Source organism: Verticillium nonalfalfae (genome assembly GCF_003724135.2).
Source record: "Verticillium nonalfalfae strain VnAa140/NRRL 66861 chromosome Unknown scaffold_52, whole genome shotgun sequence".
Classification (NCBI taxonomy): domain Eukaryota; kingdom Fungi; phylum Ascomycota; class Sordariomycetes; order Glomerellales; family Plectosphaerellaceae; genus Verticillium; species Verticillium nonalfalfae.
The window spans coordinates 114,718-137,913 of record NW_021167277.1 but is presented as its reverse complement, the minus strand read 5'-3'; the positions used below and the strand labels follow the sequence as shown (position 1 = coordinate 137,913).

Here is a 23,196-nt window from a genome sequence, read left to right as displayed (position 1 = left end):
AACGTTGCCAGGTCCCAGAGAAATGGGACGGGTGTTTGGTGCATTGGAGGGTGATTCTGGTGTTGTGGACGGACTGTGTGTGTGGGCGGTGAGACGAGGCTGCTGCGGTGAGGGCCTTTGGGCATATTTTTGACCGCGACAGGAAGTGTGAGCCGGTGCGCACCCACCACGTCGTACCTATGCATGGACGGTCATCGAACACATCCATGACGAAAGGGACAGCAGTACATCGGACGTGAGTGCAGCAGGAACGACAGTGGTGTTTGGTCGTACACACAAGAGGGACGCACGACTGCAAGACAGCGTATTCTAAATGATCAATTCATCTACCTGTCAACACCATAGAAAGCGTCCATCACATCATAAAACCCCTCCCCTGCTGTCCGTTTTCCACCCAGTCCTTCCAAAGAATATAGAGCTCCCATCACGTCACTTTCTGTTTCCCTCCGACCGACATGAAAAAAAAATACATACGCCATGCGCCAACATGTCGCTCCAGGATGGTCAATAGGACCCCTCCCTCAAAACATGTACATAGTGGAGATGCAGCATCAACTTGAAAATCGCAAACAAGGGGCCAAGACAAGCAAAGTAGGATCAAGCCCGCCGGCTTGGTCCATATTCATGACCACCATGCAAAGCATGGGATGAATGGTGGCAACGGCATGCCCAGGCTTGGACACCGTGAGAAGGCTCAACGTGAGCAAGTACTGTGACCCTTGCGTCGAGCCGTTACCTCATGCCACCGTAGTCCATCTCGCCGCCGCCCATGCCGGCCATCGTGGTCAGGTCGCCCGTATTGGACCGCTGCAGGGCGTGGAAGTCCCCCACCGTGCGGACCTGCCCCTGCTGCGGCATGGCGAAGCTGTTGGTCCTTTGCGGCGGCTGGCGGGGCATCTGGTTCATCAAGCCTTGTGACATGGAGTGCGCTGTGGGCATGGACGCCGTATTCATGCCGGGGGGGCTGGGCGTCGACGGAGAGTTGAAGCCGTTCATGCTCTGACTCTGCGGTAGACTGTGTTGCGTGGCGTGCTGCGACATGTACTGGCTCTGGAGCATGTGATTATGGTGCTGATGCTGTTGATGAGACTGTTGTTGTTGCTGTTGTTGTTGTTGTTGTTGATGTTGCTGCATGCTCTGGAAGTTCATCGAACTGGACCCACTCATGGACTGACCGACAGGCGACATGACCTGCTCGGGAATGGGTGCGCAAAAATCGTTGAGATGCTGGCGAGGGAACTCCATGCCTGGCGACATGACGCTTGGGGAGCTAGCATATGGCGAAGCGAGCTCGGCGCTCGTCGCTGCCGGAATACTGGACGTGCTGGAAGACGCTGGAACGCCGTGGGACTCGTTGTTCACGCCGTTCATCTCAAAGTTCTTCTCATACTCGGCGACAGAGAACTTGCGGTCGTAGTCGGTGTCCATCTGCATCTGCATCTGGGGAGGCGGCTGCGCCATGCCGGCGTTGCCGAAACCATCGAAGATGTCAATGTTGGCGAGGGCACAGTTCTCTGGTGCGTTCTGCAGCATGAGGTTGGTCAGGCGTGGCAGGACGTCATTAATCTTGGTGAAGAGCAGCGGCAGCACGTGGTTGTTGCCATTGCGCATAACGCCGACAATGTTGAGGATCTGGTTGAGTTGCTCGCGAGGTCCGAGGCTGAAGGGATCCCGTGAGGCGGGCTGCGTGACGAGGAAGTCCATCATGTTCGAACCAATCTCGAAGACCTTCTCAATCTATGGCTTGTTAGCGCGAGGACACGCAGATTCCAGAATTCAGGGATACTTACAAGTCCCGAGCCGAGCAGCTCCATGCCCTGTCCAGGGAATTGGGAGGCCATTTTCATCAGAAGATCGCGTGATAGGTCGCGAGGAACCTGCCAGTCGATGCCGTCGGCGTTATGAGAACTCATACTGCCATTGCTCAGCTGCCAGTGAGTAGACTTGAGCCACTGCTGGTTGGTGTGAAGGTTCGACAGGTTGTCATCCTGGCAGAGATATGTCGGCAGCATGTCGGCCAGTTGCTTTTGCAGCGTGGCAATGTGCTGATGGGGTAGGTTGCTGCGCGTCTTGTTCCAGGAGCTGGTGAAGGCGTCGTCAAAGGAGTGGAACAACTTGACGAGCATGATGAAGCTCGTCAGTTGGTGTGCTTGCGGGTCGGTAGGGTCATCTGCAGAAGAAGGGGGCTTGATGCTGGCTTGGAGGGTAAGGGGTCGCTGGCGCTGGATGGCGTGGGCACGCTCGAGAACGAAGAACAGCCAGTAGAGCCGTCTCCTCCGGGACGACTCGGTGGCGTCCCACTGGCCGTACGTGTCCTCCTTGTTCATACCACTCAGGTGAACCATGGTCGTAGCCTCGCGGAGATAAAACCATGCCTTGTCGTGCAACTCGATAGACTGGTAGATGGCGAAGATGAAGAAGCTGGTGGCGAGCGTGTCCAGAGTAGGACTGTCAAGGTAGTCGTGGCCTCGGCGGACGCGGAGGCACTCCTCGAGAAGAACCTGGCTCGCGGCCAGATCGGCACCGGGGTACATGTCGAGGTTGTAGTCGCCAAGGGGAAGAGCCATGCCGGGCTGAACAACCATGAAGCCACAGAGAGCCGTCAGGAGGCAGTAGGTATCGCGGTTCTGCTCCATGTAGGGCAGCTGCTGCTCAATCCTCCGGCGGTCGAGGACGGGTGCCTTTTCGTACAAGTTGGCAAAGTAGAAATCGAGGCAGTCCTTGACGAGTTCAGGGGACAGCATGCCCGGCGTGGGAGCGCCGCCCATGGGCTCTGGCGGACTGGGGATGCCATTCATGCGGTTGTGGACCTTGGCCGTCAGACTCGTCTGTCGCTGCGTCTCTCGCAACTCGCTGATAACCTTGGCACGAGAGCCTTTGGGGCCCTTCTTCTGCGGGATGGCGTTGTAGGTGCATGACAGCTGGGCGGACGAGCAGTTGCGACACGGGTTGATGCCATCGCACTTGACCTTGCGACGATGACAAGCGTCACAGGCCCTCTTGACGGCCTGGGACATGGCGGCGACGACGACGACGACGGGCGTCCGAGGGTGAGCGACAGAGGACAAGTGTGTCAGAATAGCGTCCGAGTCAACGTGTCAACGGTTGTTGTCGACCGGTGTGATTGAGCGTCTGGGGGTGACAGAATGCCCGAATGTTCGACTTTGGTGAGAGTTTTCGGTGTTTCTCCCAGGTCAGGCGTGTCAGCTAAGACGCCGGAAACGGGGATCAACGGTTTGAGGGCGACGACGAGTTGTCGTTGCAGCACTTGAACACTTGAGTTCGAGGTGGGATTGGGCCTTTGCGGGGAAAGGAGCGTGAGTTCTGGGTCGCCTGGGCTGGGGTGGGAGCGAATCGTGGAGAGAGAGCGATTTGACCGAGAAGTATTCGGCCCTTCCTGCACGACAGAGCCTGCTTCGCTTGCACAAAACGCGGGGGGGCGCTGCGAATTTGCGAATCCGGGGATGATGGCTTCTTCGGACGTTTCGATCTTCGTTAGCCTCGTGGTGTCTGTGCGGTCGACGGACAACACGAGTTTGTTGCCAATACAGCAATCATCCAAGGCCGGTGTTGATGGTTGCGCTGGTCGAGAGTTGTCGATGGGGAAGAGGATGAAGGAGTGATGAATGGGACCAGAGAGTCGCAGGGGGGCGATGGGACGGATGGGGCCTTGGGAGGATGAAAAGAAGGACGGGGAAGAGTGGAGGGTGTGGGCCGGAGTCGAGAGGGGGGGGGGGTCCCCTGGCCCTGGCAGCGACTGACTGGACAGCGGCCAGCTGGACTAGGCAGGCTGGGGGAGAGTCGAAGGGGAGGGGGAGGGACGGGAAATGGGGAGCGGCCTGGCGCGGTACGGTGTGGGTACCCTACAGTGTGTGTCAAGTGGCTGTGGATGTGACCACAGTGTGCTGCCTGCGTGACAGAGGCACCAGGAGGGATAGGACACTGTGAGTCCGCCATATCCATGCTCCACCTGTTTGGGCCACTGTCCAATGCAGAGAGATGACATGACGCACGGCTCCTGACACGGTGCTTGACTCAGGAGAGCGCTGGCGACTGCCCCCCTCCCCAAGAAGAGGCGGCATGCCACCTGTAACGACCGCTGAAGCCGCAAAAGAACTGAGGCTACAGGTGAGCGGTCTGCCACTCAGTTGCACGCAGAGAGTTCGAGGCCATGGCCCGTTGCAACGGACACCGGCATTCAACCCCCGGGGCCCCCTTCCCTTCCCCCACACGCTTATTGTTTGCCTCGGCTTCAACAGCCAAAAAGAACAACGCGCAGCTTGAAAGAACATCCATGTTGTCGAAAATGACCGCACAACGTGTCCCGGTAATCGGTTGCCTTGTTGAGACGTTTATCGCAGCATGCATCTCCAATGTCACACACACTCCCTTGTCTCTCCCAAAAAGACGAACGACTGCCTCCCAAGAAACCCAGATGTCTCAGTACGATACGCCTAGCTAGCTGCCATTCAACAACTTTGGGACGTATTGCTTGGCAAGCGTCGGGGTTAGCAGGCAGGCTCAGAGCAGCCTGAGAAGGTCAAGAGCCAGAAGCTCGAGGTGGAATGTGGCTCGAAACCTTGTCTGCGTTGGTGGTTGTCTTGCCAGTTCTCCTTGACTTACATGGCGCCAGCCGCATCTCTCTCGCTCTCGCCGCTATGGAGCCCTCCCCCGTCCCGCCACTAAGGGTTCATGTCATGGATCAAGGGGGATTCAGACCTTCTCCGGCTGCTTTCCGCTCGACGTCCCCCTTGCGTGCGAATGTGTTTGTGTTCTATGTGCCGCGTGGGGATCCCGCTCCTGAATCAACATCATGGCATGTGTCCCATTGCTTCGTCACGAACGCGGCGACGATCACCGTCTCAGAAGAGCATGCTGCGAGCCCAAACCTCTTTTCCGTTCAGCTCGTCCTGCCATGGCAGACCAGGACGCATTCGAATCATCTGAACCACCGTACGAGACACCTTTCCGGCTCCCCCGGTCTCCCTGACAGGGCCCGCGGGCAGCTGGTGAGTGGCTGACTGCGGCAGGAAGGGTGCAGACAGACAGGTAGCCAGCCAAGCCAGTCCGTCAGTCAATACCTTCTAAGCTTGTGTGCTGGCTGCGCAGGAACGAGGAGAATCATAACACGGCACGCCTATCGAGCCCGTATGCCGCTTGTTCCTCCGCACAGATCACACTCATCTCCGCCCCAGTCTCCTGCCAGCTCAAGCAAGCAAAAAAACAAGCAGCGGCCCCAAAAGATGCTGAGGGCAGGGCGGAACTCGGGAAAAAAGCAATGCACGCTTGCGGAACAGGGCTAGCTATCCTGGCTGGGCTAGTTGTGTGACCTGGAGTCAAGTTCGAGCCCCATTTCGATGGCTGGTCTCGTGAGGGCGTGGTGGGCAGAGAGTTTCGGGCGACAGACAGGCTGAATGGGAGGAGGTGCAAGCAAGGTCGACTACGGCCTTCTGTGCTTGGCGGCTCGATGACCTGATGATGCATGTGGCCTGGATAATGGTGCTACAGTGCCGTGGTTACTGTGCCGGGCCCTGTCCTCTTGAATTACATCTCACACTGTGCCTGTGCCCACTCAGGTCAGCAAGAGAAAGGCTGTGACAGGCGGCCGTCCCGAGCCCAGTAGCGCCGTGTCGTATTGGCTGAGCCACTAGAACCCAGCGGTTTTTGTCTGCTCACCATCAATCTCATCCCCCCCTTTTTTTTTCCCTCATCCATCGTGCATCGTGGCGATGAGCGAGCTGGAGGCCAGAACTGGCATTAGAAGCCATCTCGATCAGGCGACGGACCTTGGGCGTCATGGGTCGCCCGCAACGTCCAAGCAACGCCGCCAGTGCAGCCGAAAAGTCGGGGAGGAAAACCTGGAGCACACCTGCCTCCGCGAAAGCCCAAAGACGCACCAAGCCAATCGTGTCTCATGATGGCGCTCCCCTCGTGGCGCTACACCCGATGCGGCCGTAGCGCTGCGCCATCGGTCCGAAAAGGCCATTCTCAGTGGCTGTTGCACAAACCGCTCTGGAGGCGTCTGTGAAGCTGCAAGGCTGACGCTGTTGCAACCTCGACGATTGGCACCCTATTTGCCTCGAGTGGAATGCGGCTTCAACGCTCCATCTTCATCAAGACGTGTGGTTCCAAGACCTTGTTCTTCTTCTTCCCACCACCAAGACCTCTGCAGGACAACGCGCGCGATGGATGGGGCTGCCGCGTTCTTGGGATCTTTCATCGAAGCGTCATTTTCGTTCCCTCCCTCTGTCGGACTTGACCTTGATCCCGGATGACCCTCTGTGATCAGGTTTCGGACCTTGAGCCGGCAGACAGCTTGATCCACTTCCCCGGAGGACACAATGGGGCCCGTTCAGCTGGCCTGCGCCTTCCCGGATGGGCCGCGCATTCCTTTCTCACCAAGTGCCGTGCTTGTCGCCTAGGCCATCATGTTTCACTGCGAACAAGTACCGAGACTGGGAGCGGATGATGCGCAATCTGTTGATATCGATCCTGTCTATCTATGCGGAAAAAAACTGACATCTCACAAATCCCATTCCAGACACCACAAGACAAGAACCCCCCACGAAACAAACTTACTCAGCCAGGATTCGCGTCAGAGCTCGCCATCTCCAGCGCAGCCCCCAGGCAACCGGCACACCTTGGGCAGATACCACACCTCCTCGCCGCAGTTCCTCGCGTCCCCGTGCTCCCCGTACGTCTCGGCGGGCACAAAGTCGCCCGTCTGCAAGCTGCCCCTGACAAAGAAGGCGTACCACGCCTCGTGCAGCACCGAGCCGCCGCGCCCACTGCACCGCAGCACGACCTTGCCCCCCGTGTGCTTCTCCAGCGCGCCCTCAATGGCCTTGATGGGGTACTTGTGGACGCGCGACGGCACGATATCCGCTTCGGCCAGGACGGCGTACGTGTTGAGCGTGCGGAAGAGGCCGAAAGCGCGGGTGAAGTAGTCGGCCACCTCGGCGCCGGGCGTGTAGGCCGAGGCGTAGCACGAGGGCGCGAGCGTGTTGATGCAGCTCGCATGCTTGTTGTACTCGTGGGCCCAGAGGTGGTCGTTCGAGCCACTGTGAACTTGGTCAGCCTCCCTTCCCGGCGCACGTGAAGCCATGATCGGGTGACAAGGCGTCAAAGGTTCCGTCCAGGTTTGACCGGGGGAGTATACGCACTACGCTGCCACCCAGTATCTGTTCATCTGTTTGACGAGATCCTCGTGGCCCTGGTCGACGAGGATCTCGGTGATGTTGTTGAAGTGCGGCGTCATTCCGCAGAAGGCCTTGTAGCTTCCATCGCACAGATCCGGCCTGTGATGACGCTGTCAGCTGTTTGTCAGGGTGTGTGCCTGCCTGCCTTTCTGACTGGCTGGCTGTGCTTCACTGAGTCTGTTGATCCCCCCCTCTCTTCCGCCCTCCGTCCAAGAGTCATCACATACCAGAGTCCGTGGACCGTCCAATCGCGCTCCGAGCCGCCAGCGTGGACTTGTTGGTCCCAGAACTGCGTCAGAAGCATCCGCCCGCTCGGTGCCACGAAGCAGCAAGACGCACCGTCCTCTGGCGCGCTGAGGCAGCTCGTCGGTCCGTCGATGGGGCAGGAGGGGGCGCTCGTCAGTGGTTTGTAGGGCGTGAGGCTGGTGGACCCTGAGGAGGGGGAGATGGGGACCTGAGATAGGAACTCGGCCGCATGGCTAAAGAGCCCGCGAAGGGAGAATTGGGGCGCCATGACTGCAGTATGTATGATGCTGATATGTAGTATAGTGTAATTGAGAATAGATGATCAAGGATTGAACTCGCAAGAGTGCAGAAGGTCGAGAGTTCGTCGCGAAGGAGTCGGGAGCTGGAAGCTAGGAGCTGGGAGCTCAGGTGCCTGACATGGGGAGATAAGAGATAAGAGACGTCACATGGGGATTCTGCCGGTTTCACGTGGTTCCGCTTCGCCTCAGCTTCGCCCCAGCTTCTTCACCGCCTTGGGAGTCATTCCATGTGGTTGGATTGGACGCTCCTGCCGTCTCATGAACAGTCAACTACTTCAGAACGTAAATATCTTGGACAGACAGACATCCAGTGGCAGGGAACAATATCGTCTTTGCCTTGGCTCTCGGACCGACCCTCGAAGGCTCTGTTCATCGTGCGACATGATGGATTCGCATGTCAGCTTTGCGCGCCTTCACATCTGTAACCACGGGCAGGCCAAACATGATCCAAGTCCGGATGGAGGACTGCAATATCAAACAGCTGTCGGTGTTACGCATCGCGGCGGATACGTGTGTCCTCAACTCATATCGCGCCACAAACAGCGCATTCATGTTTGCACGACGCCCCGAAAGCCTGTACACTCACTGCCGCTGAGGTTGCACCGATTGTTGTGGTTGTCACGGTTCGAACCAAGTCCCAATCACACAACTATGAAGTCAATTGCCACGTACTACATCAGGCTTCACCGACAGTCGCCGTCATCAAGGTATCATCGAGCATTCAACTTGTGAGTGCCAAGTGACGCCCCCCAGCGCCTGCAGCTGCTGGAACTAGCTTGACAGTGAGGCCAGAATGGTTTGTCAATGATTTCTGAGTCGCCACGATTGACCAGAGTCCATAGTGGCATAACAGCCACCTATCGCCAGAAATAGATACGCCTCTTTGACGCATATTCGGATTCCTGGCTTACGATCCGCCGGGCGCATCTACCGCTTGCGTAACGAAGAGCGCCTTTGAAATTGACGAGCAACCCAATTACATCAAATCACCAAACTGGGGGCCTAAGGAGCTGTCCAGGTCCGTCCCAATACTACTTCACCAAATCCCAGATCGGATCCGCCGAGTTCCACCTTCCGGATCCGCGGACTACCGTGAACCAGGCACTTAACCATGTCTACGCACTGCATTTCGGACATCAGATGCTCTAGAAGTGTAAAAAGTCATCATGCACAGCAGCGGCCAAGACAATCAATCTTCGTTCATCTCGGTCTTTGCTACGTTACCCTGCGGCTTTTAGTTACGATGTCCAAGGTGCGGCCTCAAGGCTTAACTCCACCGGCATTGCGACTACCATGAAGCTCGGCTGTAACCCGCCCACGAACCATCTCCTCATGTGTCGTGACTAGGCTGCAGAATTAAGGACCCTGTGCTTCTCCGTATTCAGATCTGGAGTGGTGGTGTGGGAGGGAGGGGGGGGGATCCGCTGTGGGCCGCCGTGGACCATCGTGACAACGGAGCCGAAGGATCCTACCTTGATCAGGCCTCATCGTCCTTTCACCTCGTCAGAGAAATTGCTCCACCATCCCGATTTGTGATCATCAACATGCCCGAGGCCCAGCCTAGCTCAAGCACTTCACGACAAGGCCGGCATAGTCTGCCTCCAAAAATGATTTGGTGGGACTGCAAAAGTTCCAGACAACAGGGTCGAGCAAGTCGAACTCAAATGATCCTCTTCGAACAAAACCAGGCCCGAGTCCTACTGCATGTGGGCTTCCCGCCTGCCGCAAAGCTTCGCTATCCCTCAGACCCACTCAACCCACACGCCTTGTGCGGGTGAGCTGTGCTTTTCGCTAGTAGCCAGCCCTACGCCTGTCTCAGTTCGTCTGCCCACCTGTCAGAACGTCTAGTCAGAAAGTCTACCTGAACCGTGGTGCAGGTTCTCGACATGGATCGCCACCATCTTGAAGGAAGAATCCACCGCAACTTGTCGAACGACAACCGATCGCCATCCTCCAAGATGCCGTTCCCGTTGGCACTCTGGTCGTCAATCCGCCAATCATGCCCAGGGCTCTGTTAGGGCGGCGGCTATGCAACTTGGGGGCCGAATTAGGCGAATGAACCTCTTGCATCTGGCGCCTGTCGCGCACTCAACCAGGGTTTACATTGGCCTGGCTGTAGACTCTCGATCAAGGGTGGGTGGGAACAGGGGCCCGGGATCTGGGAATATGAGAGTCTGGGTCTTTGGCACGGCATGTCGGACTCGGGTAATCGCTTTCGCCTTTTGTGGCCAACTCCCAACTGCTTCATTTGTCCACCGCCGGCAGATCCATCTATTCCTTGGTAAGAACTATCTCGAATCCAGTAAACCGGGGACACGCGGGTCGCTCTAGACTGAGCATCTGCAACTCCGATTCCCTTCCGGGGTACGTGTCTACATAGACACTGGTCAGCGGTGCATTTATGAGCTGGAGGGCCTTCCAAACCTCTCGACATGATAGTTTTTTCCAGAATACTTTGTCGAGCCATCATCACCACAACTAAACGGAACGAAGACGACTCAATCGTCTCCTTGCCGGCTCTCTCCATCTTCTTCAAAACGGTACATGGCTCTTTCACCTGATTCGCGTGCATCCGCGGCAGACGACGCACATCGGCAACCGGGCCCTCCCGTCAAAGAACCGCGCCCACATCTACCGAGGGGACTTTTGGCACGGTTTCTCGCAAACCGACCAACAACAGCTTGCGAACGTTCGCTTCCAACGGAACGGACAGCACTTGCAGGGCGGCTCGATGGCGCAAAATTCCAGCTCCGCTCACAACAAGTCTCGGTCCCACGGCCATGGAGCCAGGTCTGTCCAAGGCACGCCAAATGAGTATTACTCTCCATATCACTATCCAAGCGAGACCCCGGCTTTCCATGCCCGGGAGAGAACAACTTGCGACGAGTACAGTACCTCGTACGACTGGACACATTCACTCACCCAGCCTGCAGACTTTGCTGCCGACGACCTTGGAAGCCATGAATACCCAGATGATGACCCGTTCTACAGCGCAACCCAGTCCGAAGGCGTGCTGCCAAACTTGTTTGACGTCAGTGACACCCACAGACTGTACCAAGCATACAATCTGGATCCAAGCTTGGGCATCCCCCTTCAGCCATCAACATCATGCGTCGATGTTCCGGGATCGATGCCCTCCACCACTGCCGAAGGGCTCTTGCCTGCCCAGTATGGCAGCTCTGGCTTTTGGATGGACCCATCCTTCTCAACTGTGTCATCTTTCCCGCATACTGGAGGGTCGGTAGGCACCATCGAGAGCTTTGACGACATTACGGATCAAGTAGCCCATGATTCATTGCCTCATACAACGTCGTTTGAAGAGTCAGCACCAGCCTCAACCCATCGACCGCCGAGTTCTTCCGGGGTCCATACAAGTAACACTTCCCAAAAGGTTAACCCCCAGGTCCATTTCCAGGATCCGAGACTGACGAGAGTAGATGCGACGAAAGTCCAGCCTCCAATCAAAGGGAGCCTCAAAACAGCGTGTCACCAGTCGCCCATCTCGGGAACAAGTTCCAACCGAAACGTGGGAGGTTTTCAAGCCAACAATTCGAGAGCTATATCTCGACCAACGCAAGCCGTTGAAGGAAGTCATCCGCATAATGAACGAGCGACACGGATTCGAAGCAACGTTAGCATACAACCCTACGCCGTGCGAATGCGTACCACGCTGACAAAAGCCAGTCCCAAAATGTACAAGACGAGGTTCTCACAGTGGGGTTTTGTAAAGAACAACACGGAGGACGAAGTCAAGATGCTACTGTCGACAAAATTCGAAAGAGATGCAGAGGGCAAAATATCCGAGTTTACACGCAACGGCAAAGTCGTCAACCTGGCGACTTATCTTAGGCGCAAAGGTGTGACAGAATATGACCTCGTCGACTTTGACACGGCGTCGGAACTGCCCTCGCACATTCGCGTTCGTACGCCTTCCCCACCCCCAGCACCTGGTTATTTGCGATCACCAGACCTCATACGCGCGCAGGAGATCCTCGTGATCAATATGAGGAAGGCTTTGATGCACTGTCAGCAGAATGAACGCAGTGATGCCCATCAGCACGGATGGGCGTCGCTGCTGTTGTGGGGTGCCGGGTCGAGTCACATGCTGTTTGAAGCCAGCAAGTTGTTCGAACGACAAAGAAACGACCTGGCCGGCAATCTCCTCATGCACGCATTCCGGCGGTTAGAGGTTGACCTACGGCAGCTTTCCACGCAAGGCATCAAGGAACTGTTGTTCGGTATGTCAAATCGACATCCCGGCATGATGACGGCCTTGTCCAGGTATCTAGCAGCGTACGCTACCAGGAACTACGAGCGGCTGCACCCGCTCCGGCTAATCTTCACCAACATGTACCAAATAAGACAGAAGCACGGCCCTGCTGCCCTCTCAAGTCTCATTTGGAATGCCATGCCATCTGTGGCTGAGGAGATTGAGTCCACCTATGGATCACAGTCGCCACTCGCCGTCAGGACATGGATGGATCTCTCGATGCTCTACGATCATACCAGTACCTATCGCATGTCTCACCTGTACGACCAGCTGGGTCACCTGAGCCACAAGTATGTCAGTTCGACCGAAGACGACATGGCCTTCCGCTACGTACGCATCCAGCTCTCGGCTTTTGCCGACCAAAACGGCAGCGCCCACCGACAGCAACTTGTGACCACCTGGAATTACTGCGTTGCAAATAAGCTCGTGTTTGGTATCCGTGGCAAGCCAGATGTCTACTGCTACCACTCTGTTTTGCAAATCAAGCCGTGGATGAAACGTGTCAGGCAGCGATATGGCCAGACGCTCAAGAGCACTGAGCTCTTGCTCGGCTGCAAGATGATATGCTGCTTCGCCGAGGATCCGCATCCCATGGAGCACGTCGACGAGACGGATACACTTGATGCACACCCTCTGCTTCGTTTTCCGGTATCTCTGGCAAGCTTGCGGCTGTCATCTTCTACAGCACCGGCAGGGGTTTAAGGCCCAGGAAGGTGCGCTGTGGACGTCATGATGTTTGCCTCTGACGGGGCGCCGACATATCGGCCTGACTACCCCTTATGGGCGATGTTGCTTTCTTGGCACACGATAGATAGAGCAGGGGAGGCCAGGTTCAGTAACATGGGTTCGCAGCTGCCAAGGGAGGGTGTCAATCCCCCAATATAACGCTTATTACTGCAATGCCATGGTCTCTTCAGAGTGTTGAGGGCAAAATCCAAACTCGTCCGAACCTTAATATGATCATGTCTTTCCGCTACACTCTCAACTTGGCTCGCACAAAATGATCAAGAGCACTTTGGAAACTGAACTAATTGCCCTCGGAGGGTACGTTGTCCACTCCGCCGGATCTCGGTCGCCAAATTCGCCATCGTATCCATCACTGCATCTCTAGGAGGAACTCACCAGAGGAAGAAGGCGCCAAGCCCGCCATGCCTGGACTCGAAGACGTGACATCTGCCGAGTGGAGGGATCACGACGCCACCGGCTGGACAGTGACGGCGAGTACGCCCGCAGGCAACATTCTTTCCACGTATCGCCACGTTACAACGCTATGGGGCACGTCCATCGCCGCGCTGGAGACAATTAAACGGCAGGCTTTCTCTGGAGCCTGGACGGGGATCAGTCGTGTTCCGAAGCGCGCCTGCGCTTCCCCATGCAAGCCTGCGGCGTAGCCATTAACACCACCTATCCAAGCATTACCCCCCGGCTTATCCGGTTCGCGGAGGCAGAAATAGGGCCTCAGAAATCAGCGCAAAAGGCACCCGAACGCTCCGCTGAATTGAGCCGCGGGGAAACTGGGACGCTGCGTCCATCCGCCGCCGCCGCCGCCGCCACCGCCGCTCGAGCTGGGGTCCCGGCCTTCCCCTAACAGTGCTCGCGCCTGACCACGAATCCTTCCCTCGGACCAGCGGTGCATGCAGCCCTGTGATGTAGTGGAACTTTGGGCGACTCTGCAGCTCGCTGGGTCGTCCAGGTCATTCAGAGCATGCTGCGCCGCCGCGGGACAGTAGTCAATACGAACGGATGCGCCAAGATGGAGGACTTCCTCTGTCCCGCCCTCCCGCCTCCTCTATGCTGCGTTCTCGACCGATTTGACGATGCGTTTTACTCGTGCCGCCAAGACATCCAGGCACCAGTGGTTCAAGATCTTACAGCATCCTGATCTCCTGGGGCAAAGAGATGCATCCTGAAATGGACAGAGAAACTCCCCGCCGACGCCGTAGGGGTTCGCATGGGGCCGGCTGATTGAGTTCATCCCCCCCTCCTGTAGAGTACACACACGAACCAGCGAAAATCTGAGTGCGGTAGAATGGGCTGTCTTTGTTCCCTGCTTGACGTACAAGCCCTGGGGGAGGCTTGTCACCTGCCATTGGGGTGAACCTGGAATGCTCACGAGATCTGTGTAGGCCAGCTACAGGAGCAACCATGCGGATCATTGGGCGATTTCATCAGATACAATATCCTAATAAATTGAAAGCTGTCACTCATGAATGCTTGGCGAATCCAGACAGTAATGCGGTAGACTGTTGACACACAGCAGCTCACCACAGCAGCTTCGAGATCTCTGCGCTAGAAGCTCTTCAGGGCTCTCACTTTGGCCTCCATCGCCTTCTGCGCCCAGCTCAACAAGCCGAAGCAGTCGAACCCGTGTACGAGTCCAGGCAGCAGATGGAACTCAACATCCACGTCCCCGGCCACGAGCCGCTCAACAAAGGCAGCCGTCTCACCGACAAAGAGGTCAAGTCCTCCGATTTCCACATAGGTAGACGGTAGACCCGACAAGTCGCGGGCTCGTCCCGGCGCCACGTGGATCGGGACCTCCGCATCGGCGGCCCCCGCCCTGCCCGCGCCGAGCACCGCCTCCCACGCCGTGCGATTGTACGCGGCGGTCCAGAAGTGGTACGGGTCGAGCGCTCCGTCGCCCCGAAACCCCGTCCGATCGTCGAGCATGGGATAGATCAAGATTTGCTTCGCGAGAGGCGGCGTCAATTTCCGGTCTCTTGCCAAGAGGGCCGCCCCGGCAGCGAGCCCGCCACCCGCCGAGTCGCCCATGACAGCCAGCCGCGCCGGGTCGACGTTCCACTCGCCAGCGTGCGCAGAGATGTAGTCCAGCGCGGCATAGACATCCGTGACGGGACCGTCGCCGGGATGCTCGGGCGCCAGGCGGTACTCCACGGAGAAAAAGGGGACGCCAGCGCGAGCGACGTAGTTGGCGATGGCGGGGGCGTACAGGGAGACGCTGCTGCTGATCATGCCGCCGCCGTGGACGTGGAGAACGGCGGGCTGGGGCGTGGGCGATTCTGCCATTTCGTGGGTCGCGAAGCGGTGCAGCGTCATGGTCGTGCCATCGCGGGCCTGGATCGGGATCTTGGTCTCGTGTATGTGTTCGGGGTATGGAAGTATGCGCATCACGTTGCCCATGAGCCCTTCGAACCATGCTCGAAGCTGGTGTGTGTCTACTTCGCTTCCTGGCTTTTCCCCCATCTTCAGGGTCGACAATATAGCGCCGAGTTCCGGGTCGAGTCGCGACTTGTTCGTTGGGGTGAGCTGTTTGGCCATTGTGCGATGGCTATCTGTGGAGAATGACTACAGTTGTTCTGATTCTGCGATGTCGCAAATGATGATCTTCGAGACAGGTTTCATACTTTTTATATAGGTGTCTAGATCACTCCAGTTGGTGTGCAAGTCAATCGTCCTTCACGATACTTTACCCAACAAAAGTCCTTCCCTGAGGACAGCACATCCGCGCGGCCTTCCACGCCAATTCATGACCAAGGGAGCCATGACTGCCGCGTTGTCGACATAGCCAGACAAAAGACAGTCGTGTCCCCAACGGTCCTCACCAGGGTCGGAGGCTTTCCCTGTCAAGCGCTGGTCCAAATCGACCATTTGTTCGTCAGCACAAGGATTGGAGTGGATCCGCATTCATGCCCGGCGAGCTAGGTCACGGCTCAACATGTTTCTGTTGGGTTGTGCCGTCAGATAATCGAATATCGCGGTGAGGTCGCGGGTGTTGTGAGTTTGCTGCCGTTCGGCCGGTGACGGAGTCACTCCCGGACACGTCAGCATCCAGGATAAAGCAATAGATGGATGTGTCACCATTGGGATTCTTGGCCTGTAAGCCATTTGAAGTCGAGGTCTGATTTTCTATTGTTGTCTTATTCTCTAGACATCAATGGGGCATGAGAACATGGCGATACCGTCGTCTCGAGCATATATTTTCTTCAAAGCACATGTCATAGTTTGTTTGAAACTGCTCACAGGTGAATTGTTCTGGATCGATAGAACGCCAACTGCCTTTATTGACAGCGACAGCGACAGCGGCTATGAGCACAGGAGTAGTCGGAGAGCCGTGGCTAGAAATTGGTAACCCTGCAAACCCTAAGGAGTGGTTAGCTGTCGTATCCTACCCTGAGGAGAAGTCGGAGGTTGACGCTGTTTTGCTCGCCACTTGTCCTCGCGTCTTTGCGGAGGACGCACAGCACAATAGACTTGACGCCAAACCTCGGCGGATATAACGCTGTCTGGTCGGAGTTCTTGCGTTGTTACCTTGCTTTCCCACTACAGCTCGGAGGAACGTGACACAGACCTCGCCCAGAACCATAGTGACGACATGGAATCACTGTCCAAATCCAATGCGATACGTCGCTGGCACCATCAATCGACCAATGCCAACCTGGCCTTCGTTGCCTGCCCCGACACATCTCATGTCACAAGATCACAAGCGGAGCTATGTTTTTTTGTAGAAAACGCCTCAGAGCCTTCGTTGCGGCCGGCCTCGCCGTCGTCGCTCCATGTCAGTAACCGCCTCAATCACCCAGCTGGGTCGAGCCTCGGGCGTGAAAGGCCTTGGGCCCTTGCAGTGTATAAGGGCTTCATCCTATCGATTTGGCGAGGTCAATGTAGAATCTTACGAGCTGAATATGCCCACCACGGAAAGGTGTTTGATCCAAGATAGTCCCAAGTTTGTGAAGGCGGTAGCCTCTGCTCGGCGAGTTTCCAAAAGCCCCCGTCGTCAAGCTCCGTAATGTCCTCAAATTCCATGAGCAAATCCACGACGCGGACGTTCCACGGGAATGAATCGCCGTAGAGCTGGGGCAGCCCTGTCCTCGGATCGGGCCCTGAAAATCCACCTGGGGGCCAGAACCAGCTAACACCGGGGCGATTTGCCTTTGACATACGCACACAAAGTTCAAGCCTTTTGCCGAGCCAGATTTGTGTGTTTCGGTCGGATGAGGCAGCAAAAGCAGCTCACGGCACACGATAGTACCGAGCGTTGGCTGGGTCAGGTGTTTAGTGCGCGCATCGCAGCACGCCCTTGCAGCACCCTCCTGAAGGACTGCAGCAACATCTCGACGACGACCAGATATGCGAGCAGAAGTCCGGTCCAGGCCGCGGGCTTGCACTTGTGGTCCCAAAGATAAGATGTCCAGGTCCAGAACAGTCGACAGGAGGGAGGTAAGACGTATGCTACGCTCACACCCCTCTGAAGCAGACAAAGGTCTAGACCGGCTCGCGAGCGAGGTGGCATGAGGATGGAGACGAGAGCGAAGGGGCACTTGAGCGGCTGCCCATGGTGGCGTTCCGCACGCTGTCACATCGCAGGCTTCAAAGGTCGAGACTGTCTGCAACCTCAGAAGACTGAGGTGGCGGCTGTGGCTGGTGTCACGTTGTTGCGGCAAGCGAGGTCCAGACCTGTCTCCGCCTTTTTGCGGCTGACGCCTCTGGACAAAAGTCCAATGTGCAGGGGCCCAGCGCAACAAAACAGTTCCATCGTTGGCAAAAATATTGCCTTTGGTGAAGTCCGTCTTGCCCCTCCCGTCTGATGTTTCGATATGGCATCAAGCGTTGCGATGCTGGTAGTGCACAGCAACGGACAAGATGGTGAAAACCTAGAGGAGGAGGTGACAGATGGTTTGTCAGCGCCACAATCGGTCAACCTTGGAGGCCGTTGCAAGTCAAATCTCAACTTTGATCATACCGGGATCAACGCCATGTCCCAACAGGCATAGTGGACAACATGTCCGGCCAATTGCGGCATGTGTTCCGGTGGACGAACTGTGCAAGTCGAGCACTAGAAAAGTGTGTGCCCAAGGGGCATCGGTGCTATGTCTCTCCTGGTTAGCCTTTCGAAGCTAAAAGCTGTCGACCGTGTTGCTCGGAACAGTCCCGTCATGGGCACCAGTCATGAGCAAACGCGTTGCAATGATGGATAGGAGACGGGCGCTCATGCCAGTCGATGCTTATGTGCTGCTCGGGTGAGAGAGCCCAGGTCACAGTAGGCAGATTCGCCCGCGGTTGGTGCACACCTCAAGGTGGTAGGTGAAATGAAGCCTGAGCGTTGTGCAGGGCATTTCATCGATCGGACATCCATGCCGCAGGCCATGCCGAATCCGATGGCGGTCGCGTCTAAAGGGACTCGCAGGAAGCAGAGGCCTGGTTGTCCGACGACCATCGCACAGTTGCCGGTGGCTGCGGAATCGCTCGTAGAGATCGCTCGCAGAGGCAATATCGAGCGATGGACGTCCGCAGGCAGAATATTAGGAGGATGGCTTCGTCGTGCAGGGCCGATCATTCTTCTCCTCCAATGTTGGGCACTGAGCGAGCAACGAGAGAGGAAGAGGGCGATGAGCCATACGACGATTCCAGATGCTTTCGATCTGGCCGGATATGCAGTGCACTAGGGGCGATCAGGCGAACGCGTGGACCCGTGGCCTTGTGGGCAGGGGGTCGACGCGGACCCAAGACGCTGCTTGTCGCCACATTTGGTCCAGTTGGGGGTGGTCCTCAAAGCACAGAAGCCAACATTTTCTTGCATCATCCTTCCATCGAGATCTGTCGGACGCTGTAGGGAGATTGGTCACCAGAAGACCAAAGACATGTATTGAAGGATGAAGGGTAATTGGGAGAAAATATGGTCACAAGCGGGGTGATTTCCTGTTTCAATCAGGATGGGAAAGTTGATCAGCACCCGAAACCCGATGGAGGTCGTCCCACGCTAAACGTGTTGTGAAGAAAGCCAAAACTCTGGTGATTGGATGTTCGGCCGTTTCCTTCCAATATCACAAGGATCGAGTGATAGTGGCCGTCGTGGCAACATGGGGGAAAGGGTCAGAGACTGCCGAGGGAAATCGTGTCGCCGTGTTGCATCGAAGAAACAGGTGGGATCGAAAATGATTTTAATGGGTTGATCCATTGGGTTGATCCAAAGAGGGGTCGAACGGCTCAAAAACTCCGTTTGACAGGTGCCGGTACACCCCCCCCCCCCCCCCCGCCAAGCGCCCAGGGACTTGCTGCGATGCCGTCGCCATCGGAGAGGGGAGATTCATCACGGTCATGTCGCTGTCCAAAAAAGACAACGAAAAGATCTGCGGGCGGGAGAATCGATGGATCACCTCCGTCATCCCAACTCGCTCACTGATCGCTGTTGGCCATCAATGATACTGTTGTTCCCTGTTGAGGTGCACAGTGACGACGTCTGGAGGGTGAGTGACAAGATCACGCAGCGGCAGACGTCGAGCCACGCAAGCCTTATCCATCATGGGCGGAAGACAAAACGGCGATCCCAAGACGTCTTGGAAGGGCAGAAACGGACCGGCCTAGGCCCAAACCAGCAAACAGTAAGACAGGACCCTGAGGATCGGGCTGAAGGGGGGCATCGCCTCAAGGACCCCTTTCTGCAGGCAGCAGCAATCGAAAGATGGGTGTGCCATCAAGGCCCCACGTCCTTCCATTATGTTGGCACCGCTCCCCCTCGCGACGGCGCTGACAGGAACATCAAAACGGCCCCAGCGCACCGCCACGCACCGCCTCAGATGCAACCCATCCATTACGGTATCGTACGACGACGGTTTCCCCTGCCAAACAAGGTTTCGACGGTATCAGCTGCTCTAGGTAACGAGTCGGCCGGACAGCGGCAGACCAACTGCCCCGGACGCCATTCCCGGGCCCTTCTTCAGCTGGACCTACTGCCGACTGACATGACCGCGGAGTCATAGCCAGCAATGGTTGCTGACATGGCCACGGCTCACACGGCCGCTGCCTGCGGATGTGACGGGCTGACGGACTTCTCTCGGCGGCCGCGGGCTCAGCATGACAACTGCTCCCTACAGTACACGCCCCCCCCCCCCTCCTTGCCTCGTCGTGCAGCCATCAATTGGCGACAGAAGAGCAAACTGCACAAACCTAGTATGGTCATGGGTCGCAAGGGTGGACCTGTGTCGCGCGATAGGAGAGAGGGAGGGCGAGGGAGAGTGAAATTGAGATTAGAGGGCTGTCCAGTACAGCGGTTCATCAATTACCGAGTGGCATTGACGAAGGACTTTGAAAGGGGGTTCTACTGTAATTTGGACCAGTGGGAGGGCAAAACGCTAGGTTCACTCACTCTGGTCCGTCAGGCTGGCTCACCACGACACGACGGGCCCTGCAGACGTGGATCCGCAGGGTCAAGGCACGAACGGAGCGCCCGAATAGCTGGTAAAAACCTCGCATCAGCCGTCAAAATGAAGGGGATTTCAAATGGAGCGGTTCGGACGGACCTCCTGGAAACGGCCAAAAAAAGGGAACATGATTGGGCACTTTGTGACTTGTGGCCCTGCCTCGGTAGCAAATCAGAGTATCCACACAAAAGGTGAAACTGAGCATCTCGCAGTGCGGGCCTTCTCTGTGTCCGCGACGGTCGATGAGCTCCGTTTCTCTCCGCCACAGTAGGTAGTCGGTCGTCGGTCGATCCGTTGTCCATCGAGATTCGTGCGAGGCCTGTCTTGGCCTGATGAGGGCCCCCCCTTCGTCCCTTGGACGGACCGTTGCGTCCTTGCTGCGCATCTGGCTCTCTGCCACACCGATGCGAGAGCGAAAACGCGATGCGAGGCCCTTCACGCGGGAGCCTGGGCATTGGTGCTTGTGTCGCGAAATTTGCCTGGGCACATGCCTGTGGTATTATATCATGAGCGTGTGCCCTTTCAAGCCACTTCCATTTGCCCTCTTCGTGGTTTGCACTCTGGACACTCGATTCATCAACCGGTTTCCCGCGACTTCACGTGCGTGCCACAGCTTCACTGATAATCATCACCACGATAGCACCACTTCAGCGCCACCTCATCCTCAACATACCTAGGTAGTGGCACATCGATAGGTTCCAATCAATTCAATCAACATTTACGCCCGCAGTATCAATCCGTTTCGCGCTCGTCAGACTTGGTCCAGAATAGTTCAAGCAGGAAGAAGCGCTCAAGCAGTTGCCAAGCAGCAGACAGACCAGCCCAAGCTCCCAAGCCTGACAACCGACCCACCCAGCCACCGTCTCCACACCTCTCCCCCAGTGGCAGTGGCCCAGCATACCGTTTGCTGCAGCCTAGGACAAAACACTCCGCCCACCCCCGACACGTCCCTCAAGCCCACACACCCCCTCCTGCCTTGTGCCTGACGTTACAAGTGCACCATCCTTGTTCTGGCCTGCCGAACCCTTGTCTTGCCTTCTTAGACACGACCGACGTCGAAGGCGCCTGCCCTGCCCAATTCCCCATCCCGCCCGAGATCAAACCTCTAGCCTGGGGCCCTTTCCGTAGATCACACATAAGACCCTGCCAGGCCCTCCCTCCGTCTGCTCTGGTCTGCTCCCACACCACAAGCCAAGAAGTCGTTCTTCTGCAACACCAACACAACACGATACATCATCAGCACCGAGGATAGGACAATAACTCTATCGACCTGGATCACTCCACCAACCTCGACTCTCGCCTGTCTGCTACGGCATCAACATACACCATCATGCCTTCAGCACGCCCTTCCTCTGTTCACTACGGCAGCTCCTCATCCTCTTCCAGCTCAGACTCAGATCTCTCCGCAGCATCTGCTTCGTACCGCCCCAGCATGGATTCGGCACCCATCGTCGTCTCAGTCGAGACGATTCGCTGCATGCGGTGCGCATCTGCCACCGAGATGACTTCAACGGACGACCCCAGCTCATACGGCATGGTTCGCATCTCCACCAATCTCTACTACTGTGAGAGGTGCGCCAAGAAGACTGGCTTCACCTGAACGACCCGGTGTGAAAAACGGGAATCGAGCCCGTGGCTTTCGACGAACTGATTGCACCAACTGTGGAATATGAATATTCCCAGATTCTTAACGAAAACACGACCTGCGATGGGCTGTCAAGACGACGCCCTCGTCAGCAGCCTCTCAAAAGGCAACAATCGTTGCCATGCGCAATGCAACAATGCCATGGCAACGCTCCATCGCTATCTTTCAAAGTACGAAAGGCAAAGCAAACGTCTGCCCAATCCCAGCGGCCACCAACGTCAAACCGCCCTCGCCCCAAGGCATGAAGCCCAGAAAGGCAGATGGCGGCCAGTCAGACAACAGCCATCCGACGCTACCAAGTCGGACTTTGGCATCGGACCCGGACACCGCGACGCATGACGGGAATTGAGTTGGCACTACCAACAGCGCCATGCCCTACGGCCGGCCAAGCTCCAAGCTCCAAGCTTCCTGGTCGGTCCACCTTTGGGGCTATGACTCGGTTCTCAGCCGTTGTCTCCTGGGCCCAGCACCACACAGCTGAGTGCACTCTACCTGATGCGACTCGCCAGTGGAAGCACGGATCCCGGAGAAAACCCACCTCGTCACCATGACTGGCCTCCCCAGTGCGATGATCGACACAGAGCAGGCTCGCTTTCGCCGCCTCATCTCTTTGTGGTGCTGCGAGGGAATCCCGTGTCTCGGGTTCCTGACAGCCCAACCGCGACACTTTCCCCGTTCCACCATATCTTCTCTTCCTCTCCTCCCCCATTTTCATTTCTATTACGCCGTGGCAGCCGAACTCCGCACAGTCTGCAGCCCGTGGCTGTGTGCGTCCAAGCCTCGGGGCCGCGTGCGGTCGGTGGTTTGACCCAACCCGGCTCATCCCATTGGGCGTCACAACACTTGCTCAACTACCACCCCACCTCGGCCGACACGGGTCCAGACCTCGACCAATACAGTCTTGTTCGTTGGGACGGTTTCGGTCAATCGCCCTGTGGTCAGTGACACATTGGACCGAGGCGCCGGCGACCTTGTCACAATGTGTCACCTGGCTCTCGCAGCGGAGTGTCACGTCCTTCAGTGCACGGCCTCGACTTGCACGCCATGGTCGGGAACAAGTCCCGCAGCCAAAAATGCAGGCTACAGGGCACATCTCTGCCGGCGCCGACGAGCGCGCCAATCAGCGATGGACGTGGGCGTCCACTTGCTGCATCGACGGTCGGCTTTGGTCGTTTTCCGCCCCTGCCTCTGACGTCGCCCGCATGTCAGTGCCAAGGAGGCAAGAGTCGGAATGGCTTCATTTTCATATGTCATGCTTTGGATTGTCTTTCCTTGCGTTGCATCGCGCGTTGGGTGGAGAGAGGGCCATCGGAGATACCACATTACTTATTGTCTCAATCTTACGCACCACGATCTGCGATCCTGTGGGCCAAGCGAT

General features: G+C 56.9%; 5 protein-coding genes across 5 annotated transcripts; 2 read left to right on the top strand and 3 right to left on the bottom strand.

Annotated features, from left to right (window-relative positions):
* Positions 1-732: 732 nt before the first annotated feature.
* Positions 733-3,017, bottom strand: D7B24_006973 (uncharacterized protein; the record flags this gene model as incomplete). Its single annotated transcript, XM_028641092.1, has 2 exons — positions 733-1,737; positions 1,791-3,017. 2 exons carry the CDS (start codon positions 3,015-3,017, stop codon positions 733-735), a joined length of 2,232 nt encoding a protein of 743 aa, XP_028494884.1.
* A 3,578-nt stretch (positions 3,018-6,595) lies between these two features.
* RNY1_2 (ribonuclease T2-like) lies at positions 6,596-7,713 on the bottom strand (the record flags this gene model as incomplete). Its single annotated transcript, XM_028641091.1, has 3 exons — positions 6,596-7,061; positions 7,164-7,298; positions 7,427-7,713. The coding sequence occupies 3 exons, from the start codon at positions 7,711-7,713 to the stop codon at positions 6,596-6,598; spliced, it is 888 nt and encodes a 295-aa protein (XP_028494883.1).
* A 3,689-nt stretch (positions 7,714-11,402) lies between these two features.
* Positions 11,403-12,716, top strand: D7B24_006971 (uncharacterized protein; the record flags this gene model as incomplete). Its single annotated transcript, XM_028641090.1, has 1 exon — positions 11,403-12,716. The coding sequence occupies one exon, from the start codon at positions 11,403-11,405 to the stop codon at positions 12,714-12,716; it is 1,314 nt and encodes a 437-aa protein (XP_028494882.1).
* A 1,587-nt stretch (positions 12,717-14,303) lies between these two features.
* D7B24_006970 (uncharacterized protein) lies at positions 14,304-15,293 on the bottom strand (the record flags this gene model as incomplete). The annotated part of the gene is made up of 1 exon (XM_028641089.1): positions 14,304-15,293. One exon carries the CDS (start codon positions 15,291-15,293, stop codon positions 14,304-14,306), a length of 990 nt encoding a protein of 329 aa, XP_028494881.1.
* Positions 15,294-21,503: 6,210 nt separating this feature from the next.
* On the top strand, positions 21,504-21,773 carry D7B24_006969 (uncharacterized protein; the record flags this gene model as incomplete). Its single annotated transcript, XM_028641088.1, has 1 exon — positions 21,504-21,773. One exon carries the CDS (start codon positions 21,504-21,506, stop codon positions 21,771-21,773), a length of 270 nt encoding a protein of 89 aa, XP_028494880.1.
* Between the last annotated feature and the right edge of the window lie 1,423 nt (positions 21,774-23,196).